We start from the raw sequence: 21,384 nt of genomic DNA, 5'->3' as shown, positions 1-21,384 counted from the left end.
GAAAGAACATAGTCACAATCTAGGTACAATTAAATTACAAAACAAAACAGAAAAAACATAACACACAAAATCAGTAAAGAACCAAAGCTAATCACTAATCAGTAAAGAATTAGAGCTAATCACAAGACATTCATTAATCAATAAAATCACAACACACAAAACCATAACTAATCACAGAAACAAAGCACAAAAAAGTAAAAAAAAATGATTAAGAATTGAACAAGTGAAGAACAAGTGATCAAGACGTTCATTGACCTTCGAAGAGGACGCCAACAGACCCTTGATTGACGGAAGAGGCCGACCTAACGATAGCGAGAAGATGAAGAGAGTAGGGGATGCACCGAGAGCTCACGGAAGAAGAGAGCAGAGGTTGGAGGCTTAAGGGCAGTGACTACATGGACAAACGGTGACCGAGCTCGACGGATGGATGGTGACAGTGGATCGACGGACCGATGGTGGCAGCAGCTACGGTTAGAGAATGGGGAATGATATGGTTCAAAGTTCTACAGCTTGAGAGAGCAGTGGTTACACAGACAGACGGTGGCAGTCACTCGATGGACAGGCGGCGGCAGTGGCTCGAAGAAAGGCTAGTGTTGGAGAAGGGGGATTTAGAGTCCTGCACTTCTGGTGGAGGCTGAGAGGAATGAGAGTGAGAGTGAGAGACATTAGGCTCAGTAAGCCAAATTTGCCCAAAACGACAACGTTTTCTTCAAACCTACCGAAAGTTCCCCATTGGTTTTTGAAACAATGTTTCAGGAGGCTAACCAGATCGTGCGGTTCACAATTAGACTGGTCAAACTGGTCAATCCGGTCTGGTTTCTCAGAATCGTGCTTTTTGAGTCGGAATTTACTTTTAACGACGGTTTTGTGCACGCTGGAAAAAAGTTAGCACCCGAAAACCTTAGAACCTATATGTGGTAAAAGTAATTTCTACCTAGGTAATTGTAATAACAAATAATATTGGCCATTCATTCTTGATTTATTCCTTTAAAAATAAATCTCAGCCACTCATTATTTTACCATGCAGGAAAAAAGTTAATCCGAAGCGAACTTCTGACTAGTATTCCACAAATGCCTCCTAGAGACCCCGAATCCTCTTGCTTGTTTCCCAAGCAACATGCCCCTCTCTCTCTCACTCATATAATCGAGATTATCTTTGCTATTTACCCCCTCTTTGCAGTGTTTTAACCCCAAGTAACTAGCCGTGGTAAACTGCAGATAAACACGTCATTATGAGGCTGGGTGTGCTTCATTGGAATCACTCCCCTTCTCTCTTTTTCCAGCCTATTCTCTTCTTATTTTCTAGCCTTTTACCGCATTAAATTAAGCCAAACTTCAGGATTTTATTTAAAAAGAGAAGGGTCTTCCGAGAATGAGGGTTGTACTCTTGCGCTCGTCTATTTCCAGAACCACAAAATCTGTGGGGAAAGCAAAGGGTCCAACCCAGTTATCTCTCTCTTTTTGCCTAATATGTTGTCAAATTTTTACTTAATAATCTATAGATAACTGGGTTGGACCCTTTGCTTTCCCCACAGATTTTGTGGTTCTGGAAATGGACGAGCACAAGAGTGCAACCGTCATTCTCGGAAGACCCTTCTCTTTTTAAATAAAATGCTGAAGTTTGGCTTAATTTAATGCGGTAAAAGGCTGGAAAATAAGAAGAGAATAGGCTAAAAAAAGAGAGAAGGGGAGTGATTCCAATGAAGCACACCCAGCCTCATAATGACGTGTTTATCTGCAGTTTACCACGGCAAGTTACTTGGGGTTAAAACACTGCAAAGAGGGGGTAAATAGCAAAGATAATCTCGACTATATGAGTGAGAGAGAGAGAGAGAGAGAGAGAGAGAGAGAGAGAGGGGTGTGTTGCTAGGGAAACAAGCAAGAGAATTCAGGGTCTCTAGGAGGTATTTGTGGAATACTAGTCAGAAGTTCGCTTCGAATTAACTTTTTTACTGCATGGTAAAATAATGAGTGGATGAGATTTATTTTTAAAGGAATAAATCAAGAATGAATGGCCAATATTTTTTTATTACAACTACCTAGGTACAAATTACTTTTACCACAAATAGGTTCTAAGGTTTTCGGGTGCTAACTTTTTTCCAGTGCGCACAAAACCGTCGCTAAAAGTAAATTCCGACTCAAAAAGCACGATTCTGAGAAACTAGACTGGATCGACCAATTTGACCAGTCTAACTGTGAACCGCACGGTCTGGTTAGCCTCCTGAAACATTGTTTCAAAAACCAATAGGGAACTTTTCGGTAGGTTTGAAGAAAGTGTTGTCGTTTTGGGCAAATTTGGCTTACTGAGCCTAATGTCTCTCACTCTCACTCTCACTCTCATTCCTCTCAGCCTCCACCAGAAGTGCAGGACTCTAAATCCCCCTTCTCCAACCCTAGCCTCTCTTCGAGCCACTGCCGTCGCCTGTCCATCGAGTGACTGCCACCGTCTGTCTGTGTAACCACTGCTCTCTCAAGCTACAGAACTTTGAACCATATCATTCCCCCTTCTCTAACCGTAGCTGCTACCACCACCGGTCCGTCAATCCACTGTCACCATCCATTCGTCGAGCTCGGTCACCGTTTGTCCATGTAGCTACTGCCCTTAAGCCTCCAACCCCTGTTCTCTTCTTCCACGAGCACTCGGTGCATCCCCTGCTCTCTTCATCCTCTCGTTATCGTCAGGTCGGCCTCTTCCGTCAATCAAGGGTCTGTCGGCGTCATCTTCGAAGGTCAGTGAATGTCTTGATCACTTGTTCTTCACTTGTTCAGGTCTTCTTCATTTTTTTTTACTTTTTTGTGCTCTGTTTCTATGATTAGTTATGGTTTTGTGTGTTGTGATTTTATTGATTAATGAATGTCTTGTGATTAGCTCTAATTCTTTACTAATTAGTGATTAGCTCTAATTCTTTACTAATTAGTGATTAGCTCTGGTTCTTTACTGATTTTGTGTGTTATGTTTTACTATTTTATTTTGTAATTTAATTGTACCTAGATTGTGACTATGTTGATTATTGTGACTATGTTCTTTCCAAGTCACAGGTTGCCAAATTGAAAAGAAGAAAAGAAAACAAATCACCACATGGTTCTTAGGGTTACAATGAAGATTTCTGATACATTCTGCAACAAACTGACAAAATACAAGACCAATCTCACAGTCATCTACAATCAAACAGCACCCAGTTGTTCTTATATTCTTGACATCATAGTTTTAGTAGTTCAAATGGACAGTGATCCTTAGCAATGTCTCTGCTCCATTAGTGGAAACCTGTCCTGGGGGGATAAGAGCTCTAAGCTCTGCAAAACCGCTTGCGTTCTTGAACTTCCCTGTGCCCCCGATCACTGATAACTGTGACATGGTGCTCCCTATCTTGTACAGGCCATAGAAGTTAAGGCTGTCTCCATACTCCCCTCCTTCGAACAAGGCGGTAAATGTCATCATCTGTCTACTCCGATCTGCCGAACTCGCCACGTACACTCCTTGAGCTTTCCCAACTATTTGTGACCCCAGCTCTGGTTGAGCTGTTGAAACATCATCAATTACAATGATTGTGCCGAAACCAAGTCCCAAACCATCAGGTCCTAACTGCAACTGGACATTATTCTTGTTGTTATTGTTGCCTGAGTCTCCTGCAAAGCTCGTACCAGCCAAGCCGGTTCCAAGTGGGATCCCAGATACTCCGTTGACAGTTGGAAGAGCACCATTGGCATTGGGGACAGCAGTCTGATCTTGCGGGATGTTGAATCCTATTGGCATCGCAAAAGGCACTTGCCCGCTGTAAATGTTGCCCAGCAAGACGGTAACCAGCCACGCTATTGAGTTGCTTCCGCCTTGAATGTCATGCATGTACAACTCAATCTTTATTTCTTTTCTTGTGGCTGCAATTGGGTCAATTGCGGATACACAAATCACTTTCCATTGAGCAACAGTAATTAACATTGCCATTGAAGCTATAAATAATGATCTTATCAACATCTTGTTTCCAAGTATTTCAGATGTAGATTTTGCTACTTCTTCTATTTAGTAGAGAGTCCTTTTTTGTTGAGTGCAATTGAATACAAAACCTTGGTATTATATAGTAGAGAATGCATGGGTGAGTTTTGGAGTGGTTGTGAGAAAGAGGATTTCATGAAGTGGTTGAATTTAGTAAGAACGTTGATTAGTTGAAATGAGCCACATCCTTATCTAGTGGCATTTTTGAGGTGTTTATGAAAGAGAATATTTGTGATGAAATGAAATCAGGTTCTTCGTGAAAATGCATAGCGAAAAAAAGTAATTTCATTTAACCACTCAATCCCTTAATGTTTTTCTATCGCTAGATGTTCTAGAATTCAGAAAATGGATTTAGATGGTGAGGTACAACTAAACCAAAGTCAAGTGACACTATTATCGTTGAAAATCTAAAGAGAAAAGTACGATAATGGTATTTTCAATTAAGAGCAATATCACATTATTAATAAAATTTATTATTTTTTGTTAATACTTGATCAATAACCAAGAGATATTTTTGTACTAATTCAAAATTTTAAATCTTAAAGCATAAATTTTAATAATATAAAAATAAAATATCTAAAATCTTAACTAATATTAATAAAACTGACATCTCTCTTTCAATTATTGTAATTACAATATTAGTATAGTATTTTCATGTGAACGGTTAATGTTCCCAAATTATATTAAATTTTATTTTATTTAAATTTTCTTTGAATTACTCAAAACTTGTTATTATTTTGAAATAATCCTATTTACTAAGGATATACTTAAAAATAATGTAATTATGTTTTTGTAATAAAAATTTAATTTGGCCTCTCAAATTCTATATTTGTCTCAATTAAAATCTTCAAATTTTAATTGACTTAAAATGGTACTTAGAACTTAACTCTATAATAATTCATTTTGGTCATTTAGTTTGGAGTGAACACCCAATTCGGTCCTTATCCTTTTTTTTATGGATATTGCAACCTTTGACCAAAAAAAAGGACAAATCGATCCCTGTCCCATACTTTTGTGAGACGTCGCGGTCCTTCCGTCATCTGTCCTGACCAAAACAGACAAAAATTCTACGTGTCAGTTAACGTTGTTGATGTGGAGGTTAACACTTTATTAAGTTTCACATTGGCCATTAGAAAATGGACAGGGATCGATCTGTCCCGCTTTAAAAACCTAAAACTATGTCGTTTTTCAGGTTTCACTCCACGTTGCATTAGGGAATGGACATGGGTCGATCTGTCCCACTTTAGAAACCAAAAACTACATCATTTTTGGGCTTCACTGAAATAGAATGGTTTGAAAGTGATTCCATGCAGCTAATCTCTCACTCTTCTCCCAACCCAAATACAAACCCTAGGAGACCATGATTGGTAGTAGAGAGGCCTGTCCATCGAGTGACTACCACCGTCAGTCTGTGTAACCACTGCTCTCTCAAGTTGCAGAACTTTGAACCATATCATTCCCCCTTCTTTAATCGTAGCTGCTGCCACCACCGGTCCGTCGATCCATTGTCACCATCCATCCGTCGAGCTCGGTCACCGTTTGTCCATGTAGGCACTGCCTTTAAGCCTCCAACCCCTGCTCTCTTCTTCCGCAAGCTCTCGATGCATCCCCTGCTCTCTTCATCTTCTTGCTATCGTCAGGTCAGCCTCTTCCGTCAATCAAGGGTCTGTCGGCGTCATCTTTGAAGGTCAATGAATGTCTTGATCACTTGTTATTCACTTGTTCAGTTCTTCTTCATTTTTTTTACCTTTAAGTGCTCTGTTTCTGTGATTAGTTATGGTTTTGTGTGTTGTGATTTTATTGATTAATAAATGTCTTGTGATTAGCTCTAGTTCTTTACTGATTAATGATTAGCTCTGGTTCTTTACTGATTTTGTGTGTTATGTTTTACTGTTTTGTTTTGTAATTTAATTGTACCTAGATTGTGACTATGTTGATTATTATGACTATGTTCTTTCCAAGTCACAGGTTGCCAAATTGAAAAAGAAGAAAAGAAAACAAATCACCATATGGTTCTTGGGGTTATAATGAAGATTTCTGATACATTCTGCAACAAACTAACAAAATACAAGACCAATCTCACAGTCATCTACAATCAAACAGCACCCAGTTGTTCTTATATTCTTGACATCATAGTTTTAGTAGTTCAAATGGACAGTGATCCTTAGCAATGTCTCTACTCCATCAGTGGAAACCTGTCCAGGGGGGATAAGAGCTCTGAGCTCTGCAAAACCGCTTGCGTTCTTGAACTTCCCTGTGCCCCCGATCACTGATAACTGCGACATGGCGCTCTCTATCTTGTACAGGCCATAGAAGTTAAGGCTGTCTCCATACTCCCTTCCTTCGAACAAGGCGGTAAATGTCATCATCTGTCTACTCCGATCTGCCAAACTCGCCACATACACTTCTTGAGCTTTCCCAACTATTTGTGACTCCAGCTCTGGTTGAGCCGTTAAAACATCATCAATTACAGTGATTGTGCCGAAACCAAGTCCCAAACCATCAGGTCCTAACTGCAACTGGGCATTATTCTGGTTGTTATTGTTGCCTGAGTCTCCTGCAAAGCTCGTACCAGCCAAGCCGGTTCCAAGTGGGATCCCGAATACTCCATTGACAGTTGGAAGAGCACCATTGGCATTGGGGACAGCATTCTGACCTTGCGGGATGTTGAATCCTATTGGCATCGCAAAAGGCACTTGCCCGCTGTAAATGTTGCCCAGCAAGCCGGTAACCGGCCTAGCTATTGGGCTGCTTCCTCCTTGAATGTCATGCATGTACAACTCAATCATTGCTTCTTTTCCTGTGGTTGCAATCGGGTCAATTGCGGATACACCAATCACTTCCCATTTAGCAACGGTAATTAACATTGCCATTGAAGCTGTAAATAATGATCTTATCAACATCTTGTTTCCAAGTATTTCAGATGTAGATTTTGTAACTTCTTCTATTTAGTAGAGAGTCCTTTTTTGTTGAGTGCAATTGAATACAAAACCTTGGTATTATATAGTAGAGAATGCATGGATGAGTTTTGGAGTGTTTGTGAGAAAGGGGATTTCATGAAGTGGTTGAATTTAGTAAGAATGTTGATTAGTTGAAATGAGCCACATCCTTATCTAATGGCATTTTTGAGGTGTTTATGAAAGAGAATATTTGTGATGAAATGAAATCAGGTTCTTCGTGAAAATGCATAGCAAAAAAAAGTAATTTCATTTAACCACTCAATCCCTTAATGTTTTTCTATTGCTAGATGTTCTACGATTCAGAAAATGGATTTAGATGGTGAGGTACAACTAAACCAAAGTCTAGTGATACTATTATCGTTGAAATTCTAAAGAGAAAAGTATGATAATGGTATTTTCAATTAAGAGCAATATCACATTATTAATAAAATTTATTATCTTTTGTTAATACTTGATCAATAACCAAGAGATATTTTTGTACTAATTCAAAATTTTAAATCTTAAAGCATAAATTTTAATAATATAAAAATAAAATATCTAAAATCTTAACTAATATTAATAAAACTGACATCTCTCTTTCAATTATTGTAATTACAATATTAGTATAGTATTTTCATGTGAACGGTTAATGTTCCCAAATTATATTAAATTTTATTTTATTTAAATTTTCTTTGAATTACTCAAAACTTGTTATTGTTTTGAAATAATCCTATTTACTAAGGATATACTTAAAAATAATGTAATTATGTTTTTGTAATAAAAATTTAATTTGGCCTCTCAAATTCTATATTTGTCTCAATTAAAATCTTCAAATTTTAATTGACTTAAAATGGTACTTAGAACTTAACTCTATAATAATTCATTTTGGTCATTTAGTTTGGAGTGAACACCCAATTCGATCCTTATCCTTTTTTTTGTTGGATATTGCAACCTTTGTCCAAAAAAAAAAGAAGGACAAAATCGGTCCCTATCCCATACTTTCGTGAGACGTCGCGGTCCTTCCGTCATCTGTCCTGACCAAAACAGACAAAAATTCTACGTGTCAGTTAACGTTATTGATGTGGAGGTTAACACTTTATTAAGTTTCACGTTGGCCATTAGAAAATGGACAGGGATCGATCTGTCCCACTTTAGAAACCTAAAACTATGTCCTTTTTTAGGTTTCACTCCACGTTGCATTAGAGAATGGACATGGGTCGATCTGTCCCGCTTTAGAAACCAAAAACTACATCGTTTTTGGTCTTCACTGAAATAGAATGGTTTGAAAGTGATTCCATGCAGCTAATCTCTCACTCTTCTCCGAACCCAAATACAAATCCTAGGAGACCATGATTGGTAGTGGAGAGCGTTGTTCATCATCAAATCGATGAAATGGAGACGATTCAGGCTGGAGCTTGAATTCTAGTGGGAGTGTTGGAGCTCCGAGGAAGAAGAAATATGTTGCCCCAATTTGTTATTGTGGTTCTCATGCAATTTTGTTCATGTCAGAGACGGTGAAGAATCCAGACAGATTATTCTTTCGCTGCCCATACTTCAAGGTAGTTATTTAGGGTTTAGCTAATTTTTTGTTTTCAATTTCTATTCCATAGATGCTAACAACTGTTAAACATTTTTGTAGACTGAAAAATGGCATTGCAACTTCTTTGTATGGTTAGATGATTATGTTTCTTCATGTGGTGAGGATGCTAACAAGGCGGTCTCAGTTAGGGCATCAAAGCAGAAGCATAATCGATTGGAAGGCCATGTTTATGTGGTGGATAACAAAGTTAATGAGTTGGAGGAAAGATTAATTGGTTTGAAAGATCAGTTAGATAAGTGTAGATTGAAAATGGGTGAAAGTAGATGTATTAGGTATGGGTTTAATTTGTTAGCATTTCTTGGTGGGGTTGTAATTGCAAGTTTGTTCAGAGCAAGTGTGTAGGATTTTGATAGCTGAATTTTGTTATGTTCTAGAGTTGAATTTTGAACAACACTTTTGATGATGAATGAAATAAGAATTATTGTGGTGAATTTGTAAAATTTGAACTATGACGATGAATATGTTAAAGTTCATCCTTGTATTGATAAATAATAGCATATATGTCATGAAATAAACTTAACAAATATGCATGCTAGCTAAGCAATAGATGTGTAGCAGTAAGTATTTAAACTCAAAGAAAGATGCATGTTCATATATTGATAATAAAGGAGCAATCCAGTTGTTGAAACAACTTAACACATAATATGTCCATTCAAAATATGGGCAGCAACATGGCCTTGAGTCAGATAACCAAAATATAGGGATCTCAACCAAAAGCTCTAAACCTAAAAGCAGTAGTATTAAATAGCAAAATATAGTAGTTTTTGAACCAAAACATGTGTTCGAAAGGCTTGTAGCCAAGATGCAAATTAGCAACGAAAGAAGGTCCAATTTCATGTCTTCTTAGGTGGCCTAAGTCCTGGGCGCCTGAAGCCAGAAGTGGGCACAAATTTGAAATGCCTTGAAGCAGTTCCCGAGCTTGCAGCAACTGTTGTTTCTGCTGATATTGCACCATCTCCACTTGTTGGATTTGTTGAAGGAGATATTGGGCCATGAGTAGGATTTGCCGAAGTATGGGACCTCAGAGCTGGACCTTGTCCTGGTTGAGATTTGAACCATAGTGTTAGCCTTGGTGCTGGTGGGGGTGTGAGAATGAAACTTGGCATGTTGGCAGTTGGGTTAGATTAATCTGTTGTAGGTGCTTGACTGAATTGCACATACTGGGTTGGTGGAGGTGGGGGCTTGACAACAGGGTTCTTTAACCTTCGGGTTGGATTGGATTGAGTTGTGAAGGCTACATCAGATGGACCTTCTTGAATATTGCTGGAATTTGTAGCATGCTGGACCTACAAAGAATTTTTTATGATGTCTTAGAAAATTTATGAAGTTAAAGTAACTAGCTTTAAAGTTATATAGGATAAATTTACCTCCTCTGATTGTGGGGCATTCTATGACAAAGGAATCTCTTGTGGTTGACGTTTTAGACCTACACCAAAAACCAAAATAATGCTTAGATTTTTAGAAAATTATTATCCCACAGTCACATTGTTTATTATTTATCTTCTTCTTGGACCACACACACAATGTACATGCCAAAGCATATCAGAATTATTGAAAATGACAACAGACATTTGAAAAAGTAAGGGAAGGATCACACTAACCTGGCACGTCGCAAACTTCGTGCAATCTCCATCCAAACTTCAACCAAGCTCTGTCAACCATACTATCCAACCACCATCAGCAACAATATGTGGAGGTCAGTCAGCAACCTTGTCAGCAACACTGTCAACACCTTGCTCCAACTTCGAGAGGTCAACGATCACTTCAAGGGGAGGACTCTTGCTCTAATAGGGTTTTCTAGTAATTACCGGAGCAACACTAGGGGCTTATATGGAAACCCCAATCGAAACGCATCTCAGACCCAAAAAATGACGTAGTTTTAGGTTTCTAAAGTGGGACTGATCGATCCCTGTCCATTTTCTAATAGCCAACGTGGAACTTAATAGAGTGTTAACCTCCACATCAGCAACGTTAACTGACACGTAAGCAATTTTCATCTGTTTTGGTCGGGAGAGATGACGGAAGTACCGCGACGTCTCACGAAAGTATAGGACAGGAACCGATTTGTCCCTTTTTTTGGACAAGGGTCGCGATGTCCATCGAAAACAAGGACAGGGACCGGTTGGGTGTTCACTCTTTAGTTTTCAATTGACACAATTTAGTTTCTAATTCTGGAACTCAATTTAGTGCTTTGGTCCCTATAACGTAAATGACCAAATAATGTGGTGTGAATAAAACCAAAAATATTATTTCTTTCCTTTTTCTCCTCATTTTTATCTCTCCTCCTACACCCTCGACTCTCCTTAATTGTTCTTAGACCTTCCACGACATGACTATATATATACAAATCAGAAATATTTGGTAACTAAAGAAAATCAGACAAAAACAGTCATAACTTGCCTTATTTAGCATGCATTAATTGTTGCGATAATTAATGAATGCTAAATAAGGCAAATTCTGACTTTTTTTTCTCCCTAACATTACCGTATACAAATATTCTCCATATACAAGTGATTTGTCCATACAAGTCCATACAAGTTATTTTAACTTAATTCAGCTCATGCGCCTCTTAATATAACTAATTTTTCAATTTATGCGCGAATATATAACTTCTTTTTTCGAAAGGATTTCGTTTCCTTTTTCGAATTTCGTCAGCATTTTCTGCGTTCTCTACATTTTTTCTTCCTTCGTTTTTGTGCATTCTCTATGTGTTCTCTTTCGTTATTTTCGTGCGTTCTCTCTGTGTTCTCTTTCGTCATTTTCGTGCGTTCTCCTTCTTTGTTTTTCTCAATTTTGTTTGTTATCTGCCTTCGTTTTTTAAATCAAGCTCTGAAATTGTTTTGAAGATAATGAATGATTCAAGCTCAGATTGTCAACTGAGCCAGCGCGAAGTGGATTATTATTTTGAATCCAATGAAGTGCCTGAGGTGTGGTTCGATTCCAGTTAATGTTTTCCTTAGTAGTTTATGATTATGTAGGTGAATAATGTTGTGAACCTTGGTTGTGAAAATTTCTGTTCATTGTTGATTGTTGAATTGAATGTAATGTAGTAGTTCTGATGAATCTGTTCCATTTTAAATCAGATTTTTCGGTGTAAGTCAGAAATATTTTGGTGTATTAGGGTAACGTTTCGGTGTATTTACAGATTCTGACTTTTTCAATTGAACGAGGGTGAATTGTATTGTTGTTTTGAATGGAATCAAGTAGTGAAGTGTGGTTTGAATCTAGATAATATAGTTTGTTTTGTAGTTTATGATTCTATAGTTTTTGTTTGATGATGAGTTCTGAATCTGATTTTATTATTCTTGATGATGCACTTTGGTGTAGGATAGCTTATAACACTGTGTATTGTGTGCTATTTTCGGTGTATTTTGTAGCTTTTCTTCTATATTGATGAGCAGCTTGTTTCGAAGGTTGGGATGACTTTTAACAAGCTTGAAGATGCTATAAATTCGAGAAAGATTATTCAAAAGTTGCTGGTTTTTCTACAAGAATTCAGAGCACAAACAAGAAGGAAAATGAAATTAAGAACCAATTGATTACATGTAGCAGAGAGAAAAAATTAAAATAAAAAATATCTCCAACCGAAAAGAAAAATCCTTCAACCGGATTAAATTATCCTGCAAGAAGTTATATACACATACTGAAGGACATTGGTGTTTGGATAGTTTCGAAGGCCGTGTTGCATCATTCACATCCCCGCTGTCCAAATCAAGCAGAGATGCTTAAACAGCACAGGATGGTGGCCTTGTCTAACTTGTCCGTGGTTGTGGTGTGATGTGGGGATGATGGTTCGTTTCTCCCATAGTGAGGACGGTGGCTTATTTCCACTCACAGAATAACGAGATTGATTATTCAATAAAGGAATAGGGTTGGGATTGGTTAAGATTATGATTTTCATAAATTTGGTGATGATAGCGAGTTTGTGATTGATAATGATTATTGATTGGCAAGGTCATGGGTTTTGTCCCGCTTGCATTATTGATATTGTGGGGATGGTAATTTGTCCACCCACGGTGAGGAGAGTGGCTTTGCCCACTCACGAATAGACAAGTTGAGGACGAAGAATTCTCTCTCTTGTTGTAGTGTCGATGTGAGGAAGGTGGAAAGGCACTCTCTTTCGTATTGTTTTTCTTCATTTTTCTCTGGTTGCAAGGTGGAAAGGCACACTCCTTCAAATGTGAAAAGACACACTCCTTCCTAATTCCTCACAGAGAAGGTAGAAAGACACTCTCCTTCGTTTATATTCCTCCTGGGGATGCTCAATAATGAGACAATGTCTAGGTTAGCTATCGTATGTCTCGGATTTTTACATTTTTAACCGACAAGTAAGCTCATGGCCAATAGGACAGGTATGCATCATGTGCATTTGTTTGCTATTATTTAAGTATAAATATTTGTTTTGATTTGTCTAAATGTATATTCCTATTTAATTTCTAATTGAAATACTTGCCATACTTGCTCTTTACTTGTGTTTGTCTTGTATTGCTATCTTTGTGATTGAAATTACTGAATTGAATATGATTAAGACTATAGGCAATTATGGAGCTGAGACTTAGTGACTTAACCCTATTAGGATTAGTTAAACCCTAGGCTGGAACTTCTGTGAAGTTGGGGATTAGGATTGCTTAGTGGGTTCATGCTTCTTTATATAGTGTTTATTTAGAACTATTATCCTACTGAAAACTTTTGAGTTCTCACTTGTCGTGGATTTTTTTTTTCAGATGCAGGGTGTGATGCATCTCGCTGAGTGTGCAGGATTCTGTTGGCACAACGAAGGAGACTCTTTTGAAGTTTATTTTGGTTTATTTAGAACTTTCTCAACTTTTGAAAATTTTATTGTATTTTTCTCTTAGAGGTTTTTATTTGGAGAAACAGGATTTTTATTTTGTATACTTTTTGGTTTTATAATATTCTAGCCGGTCTTTTCTTCATGGGTCGAGACTAGTAACTTTTATGTATCCTATTCCAGAAATTGTGTGTTGCTCCTGTCTACAACACTTCTTACGTTAACATATCGTATTTGAATAATGGCTATTAATTTTGTTTAATTTTTTTTACAGGATCTTAGTTATATTATTATTCTTCAAATATTAGTATATTATGTATCTATTTTTTTTAGGTGTCGTAATACCTCACCACCTTTGATTTACGACTTAAGAGTAAATCTCTGTGAAATAGGGTGTTACCGTTAATATTTTGTTTTTTTTTCAGACGTATTTTTGTCAAGAGAAAGTATAGGGAGGCAATAAAGTATTTATACAATATGTACAATGGGAATTTAGGAATGTTCGATTCAGTAGGATATCAGATGTTTATTATCCCTAGTACCTAGATGGTTATTCTGGATACACTACTACATTATAGGCATTTAGTAACATTTACCTCTAAACATTTATTAAAATGTTAGTAATTATAACAAAATTGCTTAAGTAACATTTATGCTAAAATGTTACCAAATACGTATTTTTTTTAAATGTTACCTATCCTTAATTATTTATTCACAATTACAGGAACAAGCATTCAAGCAAACCTTCTAGGTCACAAAATCAAAATCTCTCACTCCTCACATCCAAATCTCACTCACACTGCGATCTAATCACTTATTCCTTCGCGCATTTGCTTCGATCTCGTTGGATTTCACTCCCAGTCTCGCTCTTGCTCGATCTCGATCTCGATCTCGCTCGATCTCGATTCTCGATGGAGCCAACAAGTTCAACTTCACCGTGCAGAATGACGGTGATCAAGTCACGCTCAAGACCAAGATTGTTACTGCCAAGATCACTGGCACGCTCATTGACGAAGACCCGCTCGCGATCTACACCATTGATAAGGTTCTACTTCCCAGGGAGCTTTTCAAGGCCCTGGCTCCGTCTCCTTCGCCCGCGCCTGCACCGAAGCCAGCCGCCGCGGACGCTCCTGCATCCCCGAAGAAAGAGGGAAAGAAGTAGAAGCAGAAGGCAGCCGACGCACCGGCAGATGAGGAATCAGCGCCTGCGGATTCGCCCAGTGATGCCGCCGATGACAGCGCTGACGACGGTAACGGCGCTGTTAGGTTTGACGGCGTCAGGTACGGTAACATCATCTTCGTGGTTATGGCTTTGTGCTTTGGGTTTTCGTTGCTGTAAACTGTGAGTTCTGTAATAAAAAGACAAAAAAGAAAAAGAAAAAGTTTCTTAGATTATATGTGTTGCTTTAATATTTTTCTTACAAGAAAAAGAGAAATTTTTAGCCATTTTTTGTTATAGTTAGGAAATAAAGGGAATTTGAAATGCTGTTTCCTTTATTACTGTATTTTTATTTGGTGTATTTTGTAGTATGTGTATTTTTAGCTGATTATTACCATTGTAGTTTTCTATTTGTTTTGTGATCATGCTGCTAAAATGTTGAAAGTTTCTATCAGCAATGGTAATGAATTAGATCATGAGATTTTTTTTATCTATTTTGGGTTCATATAGCTCATCTGCTAGATATTCAGAAGCATGTGAACTTATTGAATGCTTGAGAGGATAAAATGATCACTGAAGCACTCATCATTATATTTTGCAAGGCTAAAAAGCTTGATGCAGCCTTGGAGGAGTATAGAAGTAAAGGAGGAATCGGATTCTATCACTCATCACTTATTTCCCACAACTGTAGTTGATTTTCAGGAAATTAAATTCCCTATGTTTAGCACTATGGAATTCAGACAAATTTTAGTTATCGACTACATCATTTCACTTCGAAACCAGAATAGTGCATTAGCAGTTAATGGACATTAAAACCAATTGATTAATGTATGTATGTTTAATTGAAGGTTGTTTGTGGACTGATTTTAAAGTTGAATGTTTGTTGTCATTTAGAAGTGGTACTACTAGAGAATGTGGAGCTAATACTTGAAGCAATTGATTATCTCTAGCTTCCATTTGCACTAAAGCAAGGTGCAGTGATCTTATCCTTCTATATACATTTTAATAATTTTTCTGTTTTACCATTATTCCGTGCTATTTTTCCCCCTTGATACATTGGTTGATTAGAAATTTTATATATCAAGTCATACATTCACACTAGACCTATTTATCATCCACACATTATTAGTGTAAAGCACATGGTCTCTTCAAAGAACTTCCCTTTCACATGTTGAGAGATTAGAAATTAACTTCTCCCGGGCATTTTTCATACTCTAAATCCCTTTTATTTTCAGGTTCTGCTGGGGATATGGGTGCCGGAAAATCCATCCTCGTTTTGCCGGAATGGTCCTGCTTGACAGTCTTCATCTGCTTGGTACATTGCTTGTATAATATTCATATGTGATAGTCATTTAGATTTTAGATTAAGACTAGAGGTTTTTCGCTTGCTAGTTGACACTATTATTAGTAACTAACAGCTTAATTTAAGAAAATCGCTGCATGTATTTATTTGCTAGTATATATATTTGGAAGCTAGACATGTGTGACTGTTTGAGTAATAAGAAAGGTTCCATTTCCATTTCTTGCATCATTCTGACAACAATGATTTGTACTGTTTATGAAACCCCAGCTGCGTCTAGTCCATAGATGATGGGGAATCCCTTGTGCACATTGTTTTTATATTTATTTTGGTTTAGCTCCATTCCTTCACTTGATTTTTGCTCCTGCTTAGTCATCCAATAATATAAGTTTTCTGTTTCTTGCACTTGTGTTTTTAATGTATCCTTCTTCAGATGTGTGCTAATTCCTGATATTCTTTTTAAGTGAACACTTATAGACTACAAATTTATTTTCTTATGTTGCTTGAATTTTGCTTTCACTATGGCCTTGGGGTAACTCACCGGTTCGAAGCCAACCAATAAAGTGTTATATTCATTTGAGTTGGCTATTGTTCTCTGTACCTCTCTTAATTCCTTTTTATTTTTATGGTCTTGCAGAAATTTGTTCTGCAGAAATTGGTGGTATTTCCTCTCAAATTTCAGAATTTGTGGCTTTTGAACAATTATATGGGAACTGTTTGGATAAGGTAAGAATATATTGTCTTAGAATATATTGTCTTTGTATTTGTATGATGTATACAGGTGAAAAATTCTGAATGGTACTTTATGGCAATTTCTTGTTTTCTATTGAACACCTAATAACCTCTTTTGTTGGTAGACATATGCATTGAAACTTAATGGTCATAATAACATTTTTTCTAAGCTAAGATTCTTAATTGCTAAATAACATGATGGAATAGTAGTTGTTGTAGTTCTCAAAAATTACATGGCATTAACATTTTGTTGCAGATTGTTAGGCCTGAAAAAGGGAGTTCTGCCAAACAAGGTGATACCATTAAAAGTGGAACAATTATTAGATTGCAGCACTTGGGAACAAGAAAATGGCTTCACAGCCATATGCATGCTTCCCCAATTTCAAACAATCTTGAGGTTAGTTGTTCATTAATTACTCTCTTTCTTTGATATTTTCATAAGGAGTCTATTAATACTTCTATTACTTTTATAGATTAATATATTCAGATACAATTTATATCTTGATATATTGAGTTATAAATAAATATACTAGAAAAGTTGAAACGGCTTATTTATGGAATAGAATGAGTGATTATATCTAAATAGTTTTCATCATTGATGCAATTTGCAAAGGAACAAGTCTCTTTAATTTATTTTTTAATATTTTTCAAGTGGAACTGCACATATAGGTGAGTTGCTATGGAGACGATTCTGTATCGGACAAAGGAGACAATTGGAAGTGAGACATTAAATTTTATTTTTGTGAGAATATTTAGATTTTAACATTCTCTAAGATGCTTCATAAATTATAAGTATTTCAATTTTTTTTTCCTTTAGGCTTCTAATAGAAGGAAGTGGGAAGAATTGGAAACAAGATCAGAAGATTCGGCTTCAACATTTGAAAACTGGAGGCTATCTACATAGTCATGATAAGACATACTCATCAAGAATTGTTGGGGGACACCATGAGGTAACAATAATTAAGAATGTTTTCTTCTGTGAAAAAAACTTCTTATTAGTGCACTCATACATGCCTTCATAATTATCCTATGGTATTGCTTCTACTTAACAAAGTAGTTATTCGCTTAACACTAAAATGAAACACTCTAATCTTTTCGGTACTAGTGTAATTATAAATTGTCGAGGGACTAATTTGTCAACAAATCAATCTTATGCTGGTTAAATGGAAAGTTAATTTAAATGTGAAGCTCTTGGGACTTGTATATTTAGTTCAACAACAAAATGTAATGCTTCTTTTTTTTTTGGGACATGAAAATGTTGTGCTCTTTGTTTTTGGTATAAGGTTTGCTCTTTATTAAGTTTAGCTTTGACTTGTGAAGAACAGGAAATGTTATGTTATGATCATGAGATTCAAAAGTCCAATTTGGCCTAATTTCTTAATTAGTAATTGTAGGGCTAGGTAAAATAATCCAATTAGTAGTATAAAGGTTAGTTATAATATAAATGAGTATATATAGTACATTAGTAATGGTATGAATCATGAAGTGAGTTCTGAAGAAAGGTTTGAGTTTCCTTGTTCTGTTTTTTATAGAATCCAATTTTGTGTTTCTTTAATTTCCAATTTTGTACCCCAATTTCGATAGAAAGTCACATTTTTATTATTGAATTTCCACAAACACAACATGTTAATGGGCCATTTCTTTGATGTCCAATATAACATAGTTTTAGAAGAAAATTTACAACGTATATATGTATTTCTTAAGAAAATCCGTCAATAACCAAAAATTCATCTATAATAAAGACTAAATCTGTCTGTATTAATCCATTTTCTAGTTGTGATTTAATTTTTTTAATTTAATAATCTAACAATATACTTTAGTTTATATTTTTAAATATTAATGGCTAATTTAATAGTCAAAAAAATCAATTTTAATGACTCTTTAATATTTTATCAAAAATTTATTTCTTCTTTTTAAATATTTTATTAATTAATTTCTTTAATAATTTTGATAAAAATAAATCTCTATTAATAATTAAATCTTCTTAAGATAACAAAGTTATATATTATCGACTCTGCTAGTTAGATAACGAAAATTATGAACAACGTGAACAATGGGCTATATTCTTGACTCATAGAAAGGCAAAAAAGCAAAAAAAAAAACAAATAGTCCATCACAAATTACCCTTCTAAAAATTCTACTTTCACCTTTTATATTTTAACCATTCACCTTCTAACCCTTTTACCGCCGCATATCCCTTCCCAAACCCTCATTGCGTTGTCGATCCCTCCCTCCCTAGCCAGCCTCAGTGACGTCGAGCTTCTTCTCCATCAAGAACGTCAGTTTAGAATAAAAATAATCATCTACATACCTAGTAAAATAAATATCCAGCAAATATCATTCTATCTATTTAAATCCAATCCAGATATTTATTTCTCCTGCAAACAAGATGTTTATTTTTCATACAAATAGGATGTTTGTTATTAATGTGAATCACATCCGAAAAAGGAGAAGAAGAGGAAGAAGAGAAAGAAGAGGAGCAGGAGAACCACGGCGGCAGAGGGAGGATGGCGACGAGACAGCAGCAGCGCCGCCCACGAATAGCGAGGCAGCAGCAACGCCGCCCGTGGAACGTGAGATAGTTGCAGTGGCGCATGGGGAACGCACACGACGGCATCACTCGTGCGGCAGCAGCTGACAGCGGCAACCTGAATGACGACGCTGAACGAGGCTGGTGGTCGACACAGCGACAGCGTCAAGAGCTCGACGACGACAATGATAACTGTTGATGGAGAGATCGATGCTGGTAAAGAAGCTGGTGGAATGCAAAACGGCAGTACTGAAAAGGGATGGAAGAGAAGCTGGTGCGGCAGCGAGGTGGGGGCAGCAGTGTTCTTCTACATCTAAACGACTATCTCCGGCGACGACGGTGGGATATGGTTGTGGACCTGAGAGGGATTGGCGCGGACGTTGGAATTATGGTTATGGTGGGATTTGGAATAACCGTACGTAGTGTGAATGTGTTTAATTGCTAATTCTAATATTTTAAATTTTAAAATTTGATAATAATTATTTAATTAATTAAAAATTTAAATTTTAAGTCAATTTTTTTTTTAGACAGTTGTTTACATTGTTCACTATATATATACTTTTCCTTATATTATAGGCCTGGAACATGTCCAAACCTCATTTTATAATAATGATTATGTCAAGTTTTATCTATTATAAATAGATGCATATATTTACTCTTCGTTTTTGCTTGTTAATATATTATTGAGTGACATCTTATTCTTAGAGAAAGGCCTACATACAAGTTTTAATTAAAGATAGCAAAAAGGTTAAAAGCCAAGAATGTATGTATATTGATTGTTAATTCAATCTCAGAAGAAACAACTCAAATAATACAATCTGCATTCGAATTTGACAAAAACACATGACTGAATCTTACTATCATCATCAATAAATAACAAAATGCCAACTTTGCCCTTTATTCCACATGAGTTTTGTTAGTAGTTCAAATGGACAGTGATCCTCAGCAATGTCTCAGCACCATCAGTGGCAATCTGCCCTGGTGGTATGAGACTCCTAACCTCCGCAAAGCCCTTGGCATTCTTGAACTTCCCAGTCCCACTGATCACCGATAACTTCGACATGGCGCTCCCAATCTTGAACAGTCCGTACAAGTTTAAGCTGTCACCGTACTCCCCTCCTTCAAACAGTGCTGTGAATGCCATCATTTGCCGGCTCCCATCTGCTGAACTTGCAACATAAACCCCCTGAGCCTTCCCAACTATCTGCGATCCCAACTCTGGTTGCACCGTCAAAACATCATCGATCACAGTTATTGTGCCGAAACCAAGTCCCAACCCATCAGGTCCTAACTGTAACTGTCCGTTACTATTTCCTGCCAATAACGTTTGGAAGACTCAAATAAATTTAAACAATCTAAAATTATCTTATTTAGCATTTAATAAATACTGTTCCATTAGAATAATTATGTAATTTTAGATGTAATAAGCATAGCTACGTAACTAGTGTATTAATTCATCTACGTACCAGAGTAAATTTTTTTCACATAATACTTTACGTATAGCGTATTGCGTACTGCATATTCATTCTCGGATCAAAACTTGCTGCGTTTATATTATAAGCATGAAATTATAGATATTAAGTTAAATAAATTAACTTAGTTATTATCTCTCTAACATTACCATTTGCCGCAAAGGTGGTGCCAGCCAGGCCGGTGCCGAGGGGGGTACCAAAAACACCATTAACAGTGGGAAGAGCACCGTTGGCGTTGGGAATGGGAGTCCCAACTTGTGGGGTTTTGAATCCTATTGGGGTTGCAAAAGGAACTTGGCCATTGTAAATGTTCCCAAGTAACCCAGTAACTGGTCTAGCTGTTGGGTTGCTTCCACCAAGAATGTCATGCATGAACAACTCAAGGATTGGTTCTTTTCCTGTGGCTTGAACAGGGTTAACTGCAGCCGTGGCATTTGGCATTCTTGCCATGATTGTTAAAGAAATAAGCATCATTACAAGGGATAATAGTGGAGATAATGCTCCCATGGACATATTGCCTTGGATGAAGAGGCTCTGATCCATATAGATGTTTTCTATGTTATTGAAGAATGGATTATGTTGGACTGGATGATTGAAATAAAATTCGATTCCTTAGCTTGGAGTTATATAGTATGGAAATAAAGACATAAGAGTGCATGGGCCGGAAGTAGTTGACTTGTGAGACATGGGATTGGTGTAATGAAGTTGTTTTGAAATTAATATTAAATTAAGTAGTAGATTAGTTGTACCTTGACCAAATTGGAACGAGACTCAATTTTCAGGAATAGTGAACATTTTAATCTCTATCATCAACTTTTCTTTTCTTTTAAATGCTGATATCATATAGTTAAATATTGAGGAAGTTAACTAAA

The 21,384-nt window shown here is 36.7% G+C and overlaps 5 protein-coding genes across 8 annotated transcripts; 2 read left to right on the top strand and 3 right to left on the bottom strand.

Annotated features, from left to right (window-relative positions):
- Window positions 1-3,208: 3,208 nt before the first annotated feature.
- On the bottom strand, window positions 3,209-4,177 carry LOC130974493 (dirigent protein 16-like). Its single transcript, XM_057899370.1, has 2 exons — window positions 4,153-4,177; window positions 3,209-4,014 (listed from the first exon to the last, which is right to left on the bottom strand). Exons 1-2 carry the CDS (start codon window positions 4,175-4,177, stop codon window positions 3,209-3,211), a joined length of 831 nt encoding a protein of 276 aa, XP_057755353.1.
- Window positions 4,178-6,129: 1,952 nt separating this feature from the next.
- Window positions 6,130-8,228, bottom strand: LOC130974492 (dirigent protein 16-like). The gene is made up of 2 exons (XM_057899369.1): window positions 8,171-8,228; window positions 6,130-6,935 (listed from the first exon to the last, which is right to left on the bottom strand). Exons 1-2 carry the CDS (start codon window positions 8,226-8,228, stop codon window positions 6,130-6,132), a joined length of 864 nt encoding a protein of 287 aa, XP_057755352.1.
- Window positions 8,229-14,048: 5,820 nt separating this feature from the next.
- LOC130974312 (uncharacterized) lies at window positions 14,049-15,452 on the top strand. Of its 2 annotated transcripts, none has more exons than XM_057899128.1 (2): window positions 14,049-14,600; window positions 15,373-15,452. In XM_057899128.1, exons 1-2 carry the CDS (start codon window positions 14,231-14,233, stop codon window positions 15,426-15,428), a joined length of 426 nt encoding a protein of 141 aa, XP_057755111.1. In that variant the 5' UTR covers window positions 14,049-14,230; the 3' UTR covers window positions 15,429-15,452. The 2 variants fall into 2 exon arrangements, with proteins under 2 accessions (XP_057755111.1, XP_057755112.1); XM_057899129.1 differs by lacking the exon at window positions 15,373-15,452 and adding an exon at window positions 15,081-15,325.
- LOC130974311 (stromal cell-derived factor 2-like protein) lies at window positions 15,213-19,652 on the top strand. 3 transcript variants are annotated; one of them, XM_057899126.1, is made up of 7 exons: window positions 15,213-15,450; window positions 15,714-15,793; window positions 16,416-16,504; window positions 16,767-16,907; window positions 17,180-17,229; window positions 17,328-17,460; window positions 18,923-19,652. In XM_057899126.1, the coding sequence occupies exons 2-7, from the start codon at window positions 15,763-15,765 to the stop codon at window positions 18,935-18,937; spliced, it is 459 nt and encodes a 152-aa protein (XP_057755109.1). In that variant the 5' UTR covers window positions 15,213-15,450; window positions 15,714-15,762; the 3' UTR covers window positions 18,938-19,652. The 3 variants fall into 3 exon arrangements, with proteins under 3 accessions (XP_057755109.1, XP_057755108.1, XP_057755107.1); XM_057899125.1 differs by having other exon boundaries at window positions 18,965-19,651; XM_057899124.1 differs by having other exon boundaries at window positions 18,959-19,651.
- A 197-nt stretch (window positions 19,653-19,849) lies between these two features.
- LOC130974310 (dirigent protein 18-like) lies at window positions 19,850-21,115 on the bottom strand. Its single transcript, XM_057899123.1, has 2 exons — window positions 20,662-21,115; window positions 19,850-20,354 (listed from the first exon to the last, which is right to left on the bottom strand). Exons 1-2 carry the CDS (start codon window positions 21,053-21,055, stop codon window positions 19,957-19,959), a joined length of 792 nt encoding a protein of 263 aa, XP_057755106.1. The 5' UTR covers window positions 21,056-21,115; the 3' UTR covers window positions 19,850-19,956.
- Window positions 21,116-21,384: the final 269 nt, after the last annotated feature.

The sequence above is a fragment of the Arachis stenosperma genome, chromosome 4 (assembly GCF_014773155.1).
Source record: "Arachis stenosperma cultivar V10309 chromosome 4, arast.V10309.gnm1.PFL2, whole genome shotgun sequence".
NCBI classification, from domain to species: domain Eukaryota; kingdom Viridiplantae; phylum Streptophyta; class Magnoliopsida; order Fabales; family Fabaceae; genus Arachis; species Arachis stenosperma.
Note: the sequence above shows the minus strand (reverse complement) of the source record. Positions and strands in the feature narration are given on the sequence as shown.